At 52.2% G+C, this 15828-nt stretch overlaps 1 protein-coding gene and 1 long non-coding RNA gene across 2 annotated transcripts in view; one reads left to right on the top strand and one right to left on the bottom strand.

Moving 5' to 3' along the window:
* Positions 1-15828, top strand: part of ESYT3 (extended synaptotagmin 3) — a 44753-nt gene that overhangs the window by 13024 nt on the left and 15901 nt on the right. The window contains exons 2-8 of the mRNA XM_033212525.1: positions 5491-5532; positions 8701-8835; positions 11082-11158; positions 12693-12759; positions 13452-13541; positions 14117-14172; positions 15599-15719. Coding sequence (XP_033068416.1) covers positions 5491-5532; positions 8701-8835; positions 11082-11158; positions 12693-12759; positions 13452-13541; positions 14117-14172; positions 15599-15719 — 588 coding nt within the window. The remainder of the gene's footprint in view (positions 1-5490; positions 5533-8700; positions 8836-11081; positions 11159-12692; positions 12760-13451; positions 13542-14116; positions 14173-15598; positions 15720-15828) is intronic.
* LOC117084131 lies at positions 8042-10519 on the bottom strand. The gene is made up of 3 exons (XR_004437327.1): positions 10409-10519; positions 9192-9339; positions 8042-8276 (listed from the first exon to the last, which is right to left on the bottom strand). It is a non-coding gene; the product is annotated as an uncharacterized LOC117084131 (long non-coding RNA).

Here is a 15828-nt window from a genome sequence, read left to right as displayed (position 1 = left end):
GGCTGAGGCGGGTGGATGGCTTGAGCCCAGGAGTTCATGACCAGCATGGGCAACATGGCAAAGTGCCATCTCTACAGAAAATTTAGAAAATTAGCTAGACATGGTGGCATGTACCTGTAGTCTCAGCTACTCGGGAGGCCGAGGCGAGCAGATAGCTTGAACCCAGGAGTTTGAGACCAGCCTGTGTAACATGACCTAACCCTGTCTCTACCAAAAAAAGAAAAAAAAATTAGCCAGGCATGGTGGTGCATGCTCTTAGTTCTAGCTACTCAGGAGGCTAAGGTGGGAGGATTGCTTGAGCCTGGCAGGTCAAGGCTGCAGTAGGCCCAAATCACACCACTGCATTCCAGCCTGAGTGACACAGTGAGACCTTGACTCAATAATGATGATAATCACAGGCATATATGTATTACATAATATAAACGTGAAATATGAATCAACAACCGACATGAGGAAGTAGATAAATCAGCAGTTGGGCTTGGAAACTTTTAATACATCCCTTTCTGAAAATGATAAATGAAGCAGGCAAAGACTAAGCAAGGATAAGGCATATTAGAAGGACATGATTAATAACCTGATTATACGTGGAATAGTCATGGAAGTTAATCATGTACTAGGCCACAAGGAATTATCAACATATTCCAGTGAATTGACAATCCTACAGACTGTTCCAATTAAATAATTTAATTTAGAAATAAAATTATTATTAGAAAACAACAAAAATAGGTATCTATTGAAATGTCACATGTGTAGATATTTTAAAACATTACTATTTTAAAAACTCATTAAGAGGAAGTCATAATGGGAATAGAAAAATGAGAGCAGAATAGCAATGAAAATATTGTGTCAAAAACTAGAGAAATTTATACCTTTGAATTCATTTATTACAAAACAAAAAGGGGAAATAAATGATATTCCCCAAACTCATGAATACATAAACTCTAAAAACATAAAAGCAACAGATTTAAATCAAAGAAAAAGAGTTCTGGGAGAATCAATGAACAGTTAGAACTATTAACAAATTTCAGCAAAGTTGCCCAGAAAGTGAAATTCCACACAGTAATCTAAAAAAAATATATATACAGGACTTTTATAGAAAAAGTTGAAGTTTGATCCTAAATGTGAATAGAAAATGTGAATAAAGAGTGTTCACGATGCAATATTTAACTGTGTCGGTTATCCCACAAGTTAACATAATTTAAAAAACATAACAATTGAAATCTCAGAAGGATTTTTTTTTTGTAGATTGACAAGCTGATTCTAAAATTCATACAGAACAATAAATACCTACTATTATCTAAATCAGTGTGAAAAACTAAAACAAAATGGGGAATCGCCAGCCGGGTGTAGTGGCTATGCCTGTAATCCCAACACTTTGGGAGGCCGAGACTGGTAGATCAGGAGTTCAGGAGTTCAAGACCAGCTTGGCCAACATGCTGAAACCCTGTCTCTGCTAAAAATACAAAAAATTAGCCAGGCATGGTGGCAGGTGCCTGTAATCGCAGCCACTCAGGAGGCTGAGGCTGGAGAATCGCTTGAACCCGGGAGGTGGAGGTTGCAGTGAGCCGAGATTGCCCCATTGCACTCCAACCTGGGCAACAAAAATGAAACTCCATCTCAGAAAAAAAAACAAAAGCAGGGGAGGGGATTCACCCTACCCCAGGTCATTTGGCAAAAACACAGTGATGAAAACCATGTGGTGCTGGAACAGGCAGACTGATAGAGTTGAATGGCAAGTCCAGAAACACCTCAAAGTACATATGAGGTAGTTTTTGAGTGAAGTAGATTCACAAATCGAGGAAAAAGATAGAATTTTTTTTATATGTTGGTTGAAGATTGCCTTAGTGCAAGTATGGGGGGAGAAAACATTGTATCTTTGTCTCACCCTATGTAAAAAAAATCCAGAGAGATTAGAGACCTCAACATGAAAGCCAATAGACAAAAATCCAGAGTAACTTTGAGAATGTGGGGTGGGTAAAGATTTCTTCAAGTTCCAAAAATGACCAATTATAATGGAAAAATAGATTGATCTGTCGATGTCAAAATGGGAAAGCACTGAGGATGAGTCATTGCTCCCCAAGAATTAGTCTCTATGATTTCATCCCCTGCTCCAAACTGAGGGGCAGTCACAAGGAATGTGGTCTGGCTCTCGCACCTCGGCTCACTGGGAGTGAAGGCAGGTGCTGAGATTCAGGCTGTGGGAGGGCCTTCAGGTCCCTAGGCAGGGTAGGGGGCTTGTGGTCTCTTATTTTCTTGGACTGAATTGTTGCTCTCTTCAGGGGGTTCAGACTCATCCATGAAGGAGCCTCTTGGTGAGACGCCTCAAATACAGGTGTGGGTAATCAAGAGAAACCATGCCAGCTTAATCAGTGTGGGCTTTGGTCATTCTGTTGCTCTTTTTTTTTTTTTTTTGAGATGGAGTCTCACTCTGTGGCCCAGGCTGGAGTGCAGTGGTGTGATCTCGACTCACTGCAACCTGTGCCTCCAGGGTTCAAGCAATTCTTCTGCCTCAGCTTCCTGAGTCGCTGGGATTACAGGTGTGTGCCACCATGCACACCTAATTTTTATATTTTTTAGTAGAGATGGAGTTTCGCCACGTTGGCCAGGCTGGTCTCAAACTCCTGGGCTCAAGTGATCCAACTGCTTTGGCCTCCCAAAGTGCTGGGATTATAGGCATGAGACACAATTCCCAGCCTTGCTTCCTACATTTTCAGGATGCATGTGGGTCACCCTGACGCAAGGGGTCGGCTGGTCATTGATCCCAACCCTGACTGAACTCCAGCATCATACCAGGAGCTTGTGAAAAATAAGTTGGTGAGCCCCACCCTGATATGCTCTGATTCAGTGGCATGAGGCAGCTCAGGAATCTTCATTTGACCAACTCCCGAGTGGCCAGGGTTGGACCCACCAAGCAGGATCACCTTTTGGGGTCCAGAGATCAGAACTACTCAGCTCCTGAAGTCACAAAACAACCCGGGCCAAGGGTGTGAGATGGGAAGTGTGATCCTTGGGCTGGAAGGAGGACAGCTACTGGTGAGGTCAGCAGGTTCCTCTGAGGATGTTCCCTCTTCCCACCTTAGTAATGATTCTGTATCAGGGTGATCTGTTAGTTGCCTGCCTGTGAGTTCCTTGAGGGTAAGAACCATGCTTCATTCATTCATTCCACACATATTTATTAAGACCTTCATATGTTAGAAACAGGTCTTAATAGGGGTGAGGCCCAGTCAGCCCTCCTACAGCTTCCAGTGTGTAGGTGCCGCAAATACAGGTGTGGGTAATTGAGAGAAACCATGACAGCTTAATCAGTGTGGGTCTTGGTCATTCTGTTGCTCTTTTTTTTTTTTTTTTGAAGCCCTCCTAGAGCTTCCAGTGTGTAGGGAGGTAGACAGCAAGACCAGGCAGCTGTAGTAAAGTGTATCAAATGCTGCAGTGGAGAACCAGCAGGCACCTCACTTATCCCCAACTTGGGAGACCCAGAGAGAGAGGCTTCCTGCAAGTGAAGTCTAAGATAGTGACGAATGAATCAATCAAAGGGGAGCAGGGAGGACTGTTTCAGACACACAGTATGGCACATGCAGGCCTTTGGTAGGAACAGAAAAGGTAAAGGTGGTTGGATTGAAAGGGACTAGTGGGAGGGGGCGATGAGGCCATGACATGAGCTGGGTCTCCTCTCTAGGCTCATGTGCAAGAGTTTCTCCTTTAGTACTGGACAGTGTAATAGGAAGCAATGGAAAGGTCTTGCCTCCCATTTGCCTGGTTCCCAGCTGAGACCTGACCCAGGGTAGCTGCAGCGAATGTGTGCTGAGCAGGCGGCATCATCCCCATTGAACCGAGCTCCTGCCCACGCTCCCCACAATTCCTTCCCGCATCGAATTCTTGTGTTTCTGTGGGCTGGGCCAGCTGCACCTCTGGGAACCAGGCCACGTTTTCTCTTCCGTACCTGGGAATATAAACTTTTCTGAGTTAGTATAGGCCACTGCCCAGAGCAAGGGAAACTGAGGCTGGGAGAATAGTATCCCAAGAGAGAATGGGAGAATGGTGTCCCAAGAGTCTCAGAAGCACTGGACTCCTCTGACCAATCAAGGCTGTTTAACTGTTCCAGGAGAACTGAATTTCTCTGTCCCCCACTTTGGGAATGGCTGTGATCCTGGGCGAATGCTGCAGGCCAGGGCATGTGTTTGAATCTTTCGGGCAACCCCAAAGCTGGCTGAGGACCTGGCACTTGGTAGGTGCGCAGTAGGTGTGTGAATTGCAGGGACACCTCTACTTAGTCCCAGGACAATGGCCCTTCTGAGCTCCCAGATAGAGGAGGCAGGCCCTTTCCCCACCGTGGGTGGTCCCAGGCCCACTCTGAATCTGACCCCAAACCAGCCTCATGCTCAGGGGACTTGGGGAGTGGCCACAGTGATGGCTGTGGCTGCTGTTTTGGTGTCAGTGTTCTGTGCAGGTACCCTGTACATGTCCACGCCCACTCCTCTGTAAGAAAACCCCTGGGGGAATGAGAAGCTCAGCGGACAGAAGCAGAGACAGACTCCTGGAGGGGGATTAAGCACTCTCAGAATTATGTCATGCCCAGGTCAGCCAACAGGACTGTCCCTCCACTCACCTTCCACTGTTCCCCCTTCCCACACTGGGGTTCACCCAGCAAGTGGAGCTGGAGTAGCTAGGGGTTGTGACCCCATAGTTGGAAGCTGTGTGACCATAGGAAGGGCCTAAGGGGAAGGGAGGAGGCTTGGGAGGGGCTTCTGGGAGCCAAGGTGGGCAGAGTTGGGAGGGGCACCGCACAGCACCCTGCTCTCGAGTTGTCCGTGAAAACATCAAGCTGTTAAGTAGGTATCATTGGGTGGTAGATTTCCCTAATACTGCTTTTGTTTAGCTGATTTTTGCATTTTCTAATTTTTCTACGGAGACTACATATTGTTTGTGTCATTGAAACGAGTAAGGGGGATGGAATTTGCAAGGAGCGACCCGAGTGTTACCCTGGAGGCATGCACGTTGGGGGTCCGGGGCTTTCCCAGGAGTGGGGACTTACTTGCGTGTGCAAACCAGCAGTTTCCAGCCCTCCCTTTCCTCCTCGCCTTCCATGTCCTCTCCCACCTCGGTCTAGGTGTGGGGCTGGGGTGGAGGGGAGGGGTGAAACCGTATGGAGTCCTGTCCTGCCTGGCACCGCGTGCCCAGAAACGCCCACGCGAGCCTTGGAGCTGGGCTGCACTGCGGAATCAGTGCCAGCTCGTTGTCTGTTGATTTGCTGCCTGCTCCACCGGATGATGCGCTATTTGAGGGCAGGACCGGATCTGAGTTGCCAGGGGCTGGGCGCCCAGTGGGTGCTGAGAGCACACTTGTGACTCTGAGAGCACACTTGGAGGCAGCGGGGAGGAAGGGGTGAGGCGCAGCGCGTGGGCGGAATGGGGAACCCGCCAGGCTGGCTTACTTGGTTCCCAGGGGGTGTGCGGCTTCAAGTCTAACTTCCCCTCGGGGTTTCTTTCCTAGATCCACTTCCCGGACGTGGAGCGGGTCGAGTGGGCCAACAAGGTAAGGCCGCTGGCAGGGCCTAGCAGGGCCTGAGGCACACCAGCCTCCAGCAGCCTGATGGGGGCCTGGCGGCAGTTCCCTTGCCTGAGGCGGGCAGGGATGCTCCCTTTCCCTCTTCTTTCACCAGAATGGCTTGCTTTTGTTAACAACAACAACAAATTTAAATTAATATGTGGTCACAGCAGAAAAGTTAGAAAATACAGAGAGGTATAGAGAAAAGTACAATCCCCACTGGCCCACCAGGTCGTGGAGCTGTACTTTCCTAGGGAGAGGAAGACATCAATTAGACAACAGCTTCTGGACACCGCCTGGTTTCCTGCCTAGATCCAACACCATTGCTGCGCAATCTTGGGCAGACTGCCTAACGCCTCTGAGCTGGTTTCCTTATCCGTAAAATGGGAATAATTAGAGTCCTCGCCCTGGCTCGATTCACTGACGTCACTACTGTAATTGCTGTTAGGTCACCCCTGGGAACTCCCCTTGGGCTCTGCTGCCAGATGTCCCAAGGAGGCCCCTGCTGGATGATGACCCCTGGCTGAGCCCTCCCCAGCAGGAATCCCGACTTCACAGAGGACTAACCGGAGGCTTTCCCCTCCCTGATTTGCCCAGACCTGTCCCTAACTGTGAGGGCTCCATGGCAGCCCCCATCTCAAGTCTCCTAACTGAGGAATTTTTCTAATACAAACCTTGCCTCTGGGAGGAGGCTTAGCCCGTAGCAGGAATGACTTAGGTTAGGTATATGAAAGGACTTCCTGATGGATATTGATCCAAGATTGCTATTTTCAGATTACCAGAAGTGTCACTGCTGAGTGCATCAAAAAGCATTCCCTAGCAGGCCATGGTAGCACACACCAGGGTACCAATTCCTTGGGACGCTGAGGCAGGAGGATTGCTTCAGCCCAGGAGTTCAAGGCCAGCTTGGGCAACATAGCAAGACTCTATGTCAAAAACAGCAACAAAAAAAGAACAGAGAACATTCTCAGCCTCTGGGTGAATTTGGAAGAAGCAGGTTGCTGCTTTAAGAGGAGTGATTGGGTTTCTGGGGATTCATGCAGGACCCAGTGCCTCTGGGGCAAACCTTGTAGAGTTCCTTCTGTACTGTGTTAGCTGGTCCATGGATCTCTGCCTGTGTTTCGTCTTTTCTTTCAGTAATACACAGAGGCCTACACAAAGCATTGGAGATACAAGACTGTATCTTTCCTGTGGGCTTGGGCTTCAGTTTAAATATGCATGTCCTTCCTCCACGTGCCCCTTCCAAAGCCATCACTAGAGGAGGCTATAAGACTGTTGGGATATGAGGCTCCCACCTTTGTCTTGGATGGGGAGACAGAGACAGTTGTTTAGGAAAACCACATACTAGGGCACTGAGTATGTCCTAACGAGCTTTATACTCAGGAGGCACTTGGCCAGTGACAAACCAGAGAGACAGGAAGATGAGATCAGACCCGAGGAAGTAGAACCTGGGGTTTGGAGAGGCCTTTGAGAGAGATGGGAACAGTGAGCCCTAGAATCTCACAGCCTTTAGCCTCCTCTAGTGATGGCTTTGGAAGGGGCACGTGGAGGAAGGACATGCATATTTAAACTGAAGCCCAAGCCCACAGGAAAGATACAGTCTTGTATCTCCAATGCTTTGTGTAGGCCTCTGTGTATTACTGAAAGAAAAGACGAAACACAGGCAGAGATCCATGAGCCAGCTAACGGAGTGCAGAAGGAGCTCTGCAAGGTTTGCCCCAGAGGCACTGGGTCCTGCATGAATCCCCAGAAACCCAATCACTCCTCTTAAAGCAGCAACCTGCTTCTTCCAAATTCACCCAGAGGCTGAGAATGTTCTCTGTTTTATTTTTGCTGCTGTTGTTTTTGAGATGGAATCTTGCTATGTTGCCCAAGCTGGCCTTGAACTTCTGGGCTGAAACAATCCTCCTGCCTCAGCCTCCCAAGGAAGTTGGTACCCAGGTGTGTGCTACCGTGCCTGGCTAGGGAATGCTTTTTGATGTACTCAGCAGTGACACTTCTGGTAATGTGAAAATAGCAATCTTGGATCAACATCCATCAGCTCGGGTAACACAAGGGGACCCTATCTCTACAAAAACATTAAAAAGCCAGGTGTGGTGGTGCACGCTTGTAGTCCCATCCACCCAGGAGGCTGTGGTGGGAGATCACCTAATCCGGGGAGGTCGAGGCTGCAGTGAGCTGTAATCATGCCACTGCACTCCAGCCTGGGTGACAGAGTGAGACCTTGTCTTAAAAGAAAAAAGAAGGCCAGGTGCCGTGGCTCATGCCTGTAATCCCAGCACTTTGAGAGGCCAAGGTGGACAGATCACTTGAGGCCAGGAGTTCAAGACCAGTCTGGGCAACATGGTGAAACCCCAACTCTACTAAAAAAAAAAAAAAAAATTCACCAGGTGTGGTGGGAGGCACCTGTAATCTCAACTACTTGGTAGGCTGAGGCAGGAGAATCACTTGAATCAGGAGTTGGAGGTTGCAGTGAGCCGAGGTCGTGCCACCGCACTCCAGCCTGGGCAACAAGAGCAAAACTCCATTTAAGAAAAAAAAAGATGATGGAGAAGACTTGCCCCAAACAGAATGTACCTGCTGGCTGGCCCTCCCTCCATTCCCCTCTGATTTCCACCATCCTCCTCTGTCTCTGCCATCTTCCTTCTCCTCAGGTCCTGCACTTGGTTCCCAAACCAGCACAGTGAGTCATTCTGCTGCAGAAATCGGGCAAAGGCTGCCTTTTCTGATTGCTAGAAAATTAAATCCACAGGAAACAATTTAACTTTCTTTCTGTAATTTTGTTCTTAAACTTCTTGCATCTACTACTTTTTGTTTAAACCACAGTGTAGAACGAGATCATGTCTTAGCACAGAACTAAAGGGCTTCCTAATATTAAATGTAGTGAATATTTCATGGTACTCTGCAGAATAGCACCAAATCTTGGGGTCCTGTCTGCATGGCAGTGGGAACCACGGCTGTGGTTATCAGATGTTTGAAGGACAGACAGATGAACAGGTGAGCAGATGGGTGGGCAGGCAGGCAGGTGAGTGCTGCAGCATAGGAAACCCCACCCCAAGACCAGGCTGCAGGGAATCAGGACCTTGTCCCATGCAGCTCTGGGTCTGTGGTGGGAATATAGACCTGACTACCAAGGGCCTCTTCCCGTCTTCACAGATCATCTCTCAGACCTGGCCCTACCTGAGCATGATCATGGAAAGCAAGTTCCGGGAGAAACTTGAGCCCAAGATCCGGGAGAAGAGCATCCACCTGAGGACCTTTACCTTTACCAAGCTCTACTTTGGACAGAAGGTGGGTGTGTCTCGGGAGGGTCAGCCTGGACTGGCTGTGCAGTCTTTTCTCTGTCCCCTCTCCTCCTACCTTTCCCCCATCCAGGCCAGTCATATGACTGCAGAGATCCCACTAGACCTTACAAGGGGACACCCCCACCACCACTAACACCACCTGCATTTCCCAGCCTGTCAGCCTCAGTGGACGCCCTTCCCCCATATCCCTGTACCACCATCTCCCCAGGTTCCAAGGAAGCCTGGCTCAGAGGGAACAGAAAGCAGAGGTGGGAGGTATTTCCACTTTTCTTAAGGAAAACTTTGAAGACATGCCATGGTGGTAGCCAGACAGACAGAAAGATAGAAATCATAGTTGCTAACCTCAGTGCCGGTGACCACATGCTCACGGTTTGGGTAGTCGGTGCTGCCAAGCGCTTTATATTCTCCACTAATTGGCTGTTAGGTCACTCAGTGTCACAAGTCCATGCTAGTTCTGTGAAGATCAGCAGGTGTCCCAGGATGAAATGGTCTGTGGCCAACGAAGTTTGTGTCAGCACACCTAATGTCATGGTCCCTGTCTAGACTGGGCTTCCTGTTTCATGTTTCAGCCTTGGTGCCCTACTCCTCCTGCCTCGAAGTGCCCCCAGTGACTTGAGTCTTTTGATCATCCCAAATGTATCCCCCAGCCAGAGACCACTGTGACCTAGTAAATGAGAGACATTGGTCTCTGGTCTTCCCAGCAACGAGCAGGTGTCCAAATACAGGCCAGCCTGCTGAGAGCTGTCTGCCAGCCCTGCCTGGCTAGCCCCTGGGCAGGGGTGGATTAGGCAGGCCTGAGCCCTGGAGATTGGGATTTCTGCCACTCAAACTGGCTTGTGCCAGCATCTGTTGGTTCATGCATTCATTTCTTGTTTCATTCACCTGTGACTTACTGAGCACGTGCTGTGTGCTGGGCATTATAGAGCCCAGAAGGGGTGTGGCTGCACCCCTTCTGTGGGAGGGACACATCAACCTGTGGATTACAACATGGCAGTATATGCATGCATGATGGCAGAGGAATGCGAGCTCAGAAATGGAGGGGTGGAGGGGCTGTGGGAGTCAGGGAAGACTTCCAGGAAACGGTGATGGCTCAGTTGGCTTTTGAAGAATTCAGCAGGCTAAGAGCCAAGAAGCTTGCAGAGTGCTGTGTTCACAGCAGAGCTTGCTCAGCCAGGCTGCTCCTCTGGTGGTTGTATCTATGGCAGGGGTCCCCAACTCTCAGTACCAGGCTACACACCAGGAGGTCAGCAGCCAGGACGAGCATTGCCGCCTGAGCTCCGCCTCCCGTCAGATCAGCAGCAGCATTATATTCTCATAGGAGCACAAACCCTACTGTGAACTGTGCATGTGAAGGATCTAGGTTGCGCACTCCTTATGAGACTCTAATGCCCGATGATCTGAGGTGGAACCGTTTCATCCCAAAACCATTTCCCACCCCACCCCCGGTCTGTGGAAAAATTGTCTTCCAAGAAACTGGTCCCTGGTGCCAAAAAGATTGCGGACCTTTGGTCTATGGGATGCAGCACTGCTGGCAAGCAATCCTAAGAAATGATATTTACCACATCAGAAGAACCTGGAGGGGAACGCTGTAGGCTGAACAGATGTCCCAGCCCTGCAGGAGAAACACCTGCTTCCTAATCCTGGCATTCAGCGCTCTTCATGTCCTGGCCCCTCCCTCCTCCCCTCTGCTCTCCCATTCCCCACATGTCCCCTCCTCTCCATTGTGGGGTCACAGAGGACTCCTCACACGACCCTCCTGGGCTTGGCCAGGATCCGGTGCACTCACCACACCCCCTTTCTTCACACACCCGTAAACATTATTTTTTTCAGCTGCCATAGGCGTTCATTCACACCCGTGAATATTGCCAGCTTCCTCCAGTTCCCATGCCTATGCCCAGCTCCACCCTGTGGAGTCAAGTGACTTGACTTCTCTAAGCTCCAGTTTCCTCACGTGTAAAGGGAAAGGACCCACTTCCAGAGTTTGCTATCGGGCATGAACAACAGGCCTGGCCTCAGGGCCACTCTGTGGTGGTGTGAGTAGTGGCAGGAAGGGAGAGAAAGGAGGGGCACATTCTAGGGAGGGAAGTCTCCGGGCTGCAGGATAGATTTACATGCCTGTGCCTCATCCTGGTGGTCATACTTGTTGCTGATAAAGCCCAGTGCCGGGGGAAGGGCTGGCAGCTGTCCCCTGCTACAGAAGCGTCTGACCTAGCCCTGGTGGCTTTCTTCCAGTGCCCCAGGGTCAACGGTGTCAAGGCACATACTAACAAGTGCAATCGGAGGCGTGTGACTGTGGACCTGCAGATCTGGTGAGCTCTGTCGGGCCGGGTATGGGTTTCAGGGTGTGAAGGGGACACTCTGGGAACAGCCAGTTTGAAGATGGAGTAGGATATATATACTCTGACTTGGGATGTAGAACCCCTCATAGGACGCTCCCCTCCTCCCAGCTTCTCCCATCCCCTGGCATACTCTGGGTTCCAAGGCCTGGGCAGCAGAGCTTTCTTGGAAGCCAGGGCTGGGTCGCTTGGAGGGTCAGACCAGCTGCCTCAGAGAGGATGTGTCTGGTGGGAGCAAGTGTGACAAGAAGATGTGAGGACTCATGGTGAGGCCCAGGGAGCTCTAAGCACAGGCTGTGAGAGGTCAGCTGGAGACCTGGGCTCTGCGGCACCTCAGGAAAATAGAGAATGCAAAGACACATAAGCGACTAGTTCAGGGGGTTGGGCAAGGATATCTCTTTGAAATGAGGTTCATAATGGGAGTGAGTCAGGAAGAAGGGGGATTCAGTCCAGGAAGCCTTCCTGGAAGTGGCAAGATTTGCACTAAAAAGACAAAGGATGAACTTCTGAGGATCCAGAGTGTTGCCCTTCCTTTCCCATGTCTCATTCTGTCCTTAGCCTAGAGGCTGGCACTGACAGCATGTTGGGAAGATAGGAGCCAGTTCTTCGGACCACCCGTCCCCATTTGGGGGCTGGTCCCAAGTGTGTTGGGATGGTGACAGGCTATGAGGTGCTCCCAGCCCCTGGGGCTGTGCCACGAGATCCTTGTAGAAATAGGGCACATCGAGGTTGTGTGGCCCACTCAGCTGCCCAGGCAGCTCCCAGGGTCCCCATTTCCCCTGTCTGGCTCACTCCTGCCCTTTCAAGAAGCACTCAGTTTTTGCACAACTTGTGACATTGGGCTCCTCTGCCTGTGCCCTGCACATGTGTGCTGGCTGCCCTCTCCCTCCCCTGAGTCTCCTTCAGTGCTTTCACAGGATCTGCTGATCTTGACCCTCAAGGGCACCCATTCTGGGCTCCCTGTGCCCATCACCTGGCGAGAGCCACTGGATGGACTCGGGCTTCTATGCTGAAGCCTGAGGCCTTGTTACCTTTGCCCACCTCCACCAGCCCCAGCAGCACTTGGGCTGTATGCAGTGGGGGCTGCTTCTGTGTCCCCATGAAAGACACCTGGGCAGAGATGGGACAGGGGGACAGCAGGGGTGGAAAGGTGGGCAGTGTGTTTATCAAGAGCCCCTCCTTTTCGTCTTCAGGGTATCGTGGGGTGAGGTGAGTGCCTAGAGTCACTGCTGTCATGGTCAGAGATGAGGATACGCCTGGGATACCTGAATGCAGGGGTGCACAGCGGCTGCCTCCTGGGGTCTGGGCTTGGATCAGGGTCTGGGTCAGGTCTGAGCAGAGCTGAGAAAGGCTGAGGCTACTAGGCCATGTGCCCAGTACACAGAGCTCAGGGCTGGCAGCTGGCTGCCTGGGCTCAGGCTGTGTGACACTGGGCAAGTTTTCCAACCTCTCTGAGCAGGTGGACCTGTCCCTCCTCCCCACCTTCCTTCTCCACCCCCCATTTCAGCTACATCGGAGACTGTGAGATCAGTGTGGAGCTGCAGAAGATTCAGGCTGGTGTGAACGGGATCCAGGTGGGTGGAGCCCGGTGGGGCTGCCTCTCTTCCAGCCCCCAGGGTGGGGATCAGGGAAGGGGAAGCCGGGTCACGCCAGAGTAGGCTGCAGAAGGCGGTGGCAACACTAAACACAGAGGATGGTGACTACAGAGGAGCTGTGGGCCTGAGGGTCACACGGCCAGGAAGTGGTGGCGGGGCTTCACCAACCCACTGCTGTGCTCTAGAGACCCCCAGCCTCATCTGACTGCAGAGGCCTTGGAGAGGCTTTGGCTGCCTGGTGAGGAGAGAGGTGGTGTTCATGGGGCGATGGAAAGCCATTGCTTAGAGACTGAGGTGGACCCAGGAGGTGAAAATAACTCTCAGCAGGAGTAGAAGAGCTGATTTGGGCCTGGAAATCATTCCTGGGTCCTTGCTGACTGGGCCAGCCCAAAACTTGGCAAAGGCTATAGGTCTCTCAGGCCAGCACACCTGTGGAGGGCAGTGGGGCCAGCTCAGGGCCCCTTGGTGGCTGGCAAGAGGTGGCAGCTGTGTCCAGGCCTCGGCACCTTAAGTATGGTTCCTGCTGTGAGAGCAGGCGGCCTGCGGCAGGTGGTCCTGACATGTGGGGCAGCATGGGCATGAAATGAGGCAGCAGATGGCCTCAGCTGAGCCCAGCAGGCATGGGGAGAAAGGAGGCCTGGGCCCCTCACGGGCCCTCTGTGCCTATCCAGTTGCAGGGCACCCTGCGGGTCATCCTGGAGCCCCTCCTAGTGGACAAGCCCTTCGTGGGAGCCGTGACTGTGTTCTTCCTTCAGAAGCCGGTGAGTCCCAGGGACTGCGGTAAGCCTGCTGCTCCCTGGGAGTAGGCACTGGTCTGCTGGGCCCTAGACATCAGGTTTGAGCCCAAGAATGGACATTGTCCAAGCCCACGGAGACCTGGGCAGTCACACTCCTTATCTCATTTAATCCTTAAGGCAGCTTGAGCTAGACTCTGCCCTCCCCAAGATGAGGCAGCTAAGCTCAGAGAAGGTCACACAGACGGTCTGAATTGGAGCCGAGGCTCAAACGCAGAGTTGTCAAAGTCCAGGCCAGCCTGTGGCCATGTGGACGATCCCACTCCTGTGGGGGTTCTACCCAGGAAGCAGCAGGTTCCACAACCCCTGCCCCATCCTGAACTGAGGCCTGGGCCCTCAATACCGCTAGATGCTTGAGCTGGGCTGGGAGGTGGCCTTGCCTGCCTGACACCCTGGCAGAGGGTGCTCTGCCTGCTTTCCCCAAACCCCCACCCCGGCAGGCTGGGTTCTCCATGCACGTGGGTGTGAGGCTCTTGGCAGGGGGTTCTCAGCCCTGGGCTTCCAGCCCTTTCCAGACTAATAGCTTCCCTCTGCCCCTGAAGCACCTACAGATCAACTGGACTGGCCTGACCAACCTGCTGGATGCACCGGGAATCAAGTAGGTGCCTGGGAGAGCCTCGAGGGAGATCGTAAGTGTGGGGGCCTCCAGGGCTCTGCAGCCAGTGATGGGAGCTGTGTGATGGTGGTGCCTTCCCTCCTGGTGCTCCCTGTGGAGGGAGATGCACTGGTCTGTTTGAAGTGGGAGTGGGAGTGGGAGGCTAACGGTGTTGTGTGGCCTCTGTGGGTGTGCACTGTGCCAGCACACCCCCTGCCCACACCACACACACACACACCCATGTAGTAGGCAAGAAGTCCTTTGCTGAATGTTGGGCTGACGTTCAGGTCCCCATCCTGGTGCAGGGGAGAGTGGCTGTGTCTGCTGAGATGTGGTCCGAGGGGAGGCTGTGTGGCTGTGGAACCAGAGGCAGCCAGCTCCTGGCTCTGTCACTTAGCAGCTGAGTCAATGTGGAGAAGTTGCTTCACCTCTCTGGGGTCTTCCTCGTAAAAGGGGAGCCTGGTTCCTCTGCCTTGGGTCCCTCGGAGGACACTCAGCTGTGTGGTGGCAGCACATTGGGTGTGGACACACGAATGTCCTCCTTTTTTCCTCACTGTACCCCTCCCAAACCAAATATGTGGTGAGAAGCCTATGTGACTTCCCCTGACCGTGGTCACAAACATAGGCATGGAAGGGGCACTGTCACAGCAGAGGCCAGTGAGGAGCAGCTGGTCCTAGAGAGCTCCCCATCGGGGGGCAAGTGAAGGCTCCTCTCAGAGCCCCAGGCCCCATGAGAGGAGCAGAGAAGGGCACCAGCCCTATTGGACACACCTCCCCAAGAGGAAGGGACAGTTGGACTGGCCAGGGCTGGCACCAGCTGGCTCGTCAGGCTCGGGAGGGCCGCTGACTCACTCATTCACTGACATCTACATGGATCTCACCCACACTGGACAAAGGGAATCCAGGCATGCGTTCTTTTATTCAAAAAGTATTTACTGAGCATTTACACCGTGCCAGCCCTGTTCCAGGCACCATCCTTGACCCCCAGTACCAGAAGGTGGAGTCAGGCAACAAACAACCCCAGGAACATGCATTTTTAGCCCCAGGTTAGAGGTGAGGATGCTGAGGTCCAGAGAGGTTAGTGACTTGCCAAGGCCACACAGCTAGTCGGTGGTGGAGCTGAGATTCTAACACAGGCATCAACCTTGCTCTTAGCCACCGTGCTGTGTGACCTCCAAGAACAAAGTAGCCTGGAGACAGAGGGAGTTGGGGACATGTAGGTGGGAGGACTGCTGCTGAGATAGAATGTCAGGGGCTGTCACGATGTATAGGCACACCCACCCCTACCCAGGCAAGTGGGGTCAGGGCTGTTCTCTAGGTGAGGCCCACCCTACCAGGCTGGGCTCCTGGTTTCTACTAGGGATGGGGTGGCAGGTGGCATGGGGGAGGCAGTGGCACCCCTCCACAGCTGGTCCTGCCTTGTGTCCAGTGAGCTGTCAGACAGCCTGCTGGAGGACCTCATTGCTGCCCACCTGGTGCTGCCTAACCGTGTGACTGTGCCTGTGAAGAAGGGGCTGGATCTGACCAACCTGCGCTTCCCTCTGCCCTGCGTGAGTACCCAGTACTGGCCACAGACCAGCCTGCTGGGAGGCAGCGCAAATATCCTCTCAGCCTTCACATGTGGTGCGCTGGCTTTATTTCACACTAATGCTTGATGGT

This window comes from Trachypithecus francoisi, unplaced genomic scaffold (assembly GCF_009764315.1).
Source record: "Trachypithecus francoisi isolate TF-2019V2 unplaced genomic scaffold, Tfra_2.0 Lachesis_group0, whole genome shotgun sequence".
Taxonomy (NCBI): Eukaryota; Metazoa; Chordata; class Mammalia; order Primates; family Cercopithecidae; genus Trachypithecus; species Trachypithecus francoisi.
The sequence above is the reverse complement of the archived record's forward strand: the minus strand, read 5'-3'. Positions and strand labels throughout refer to the sequence as shown.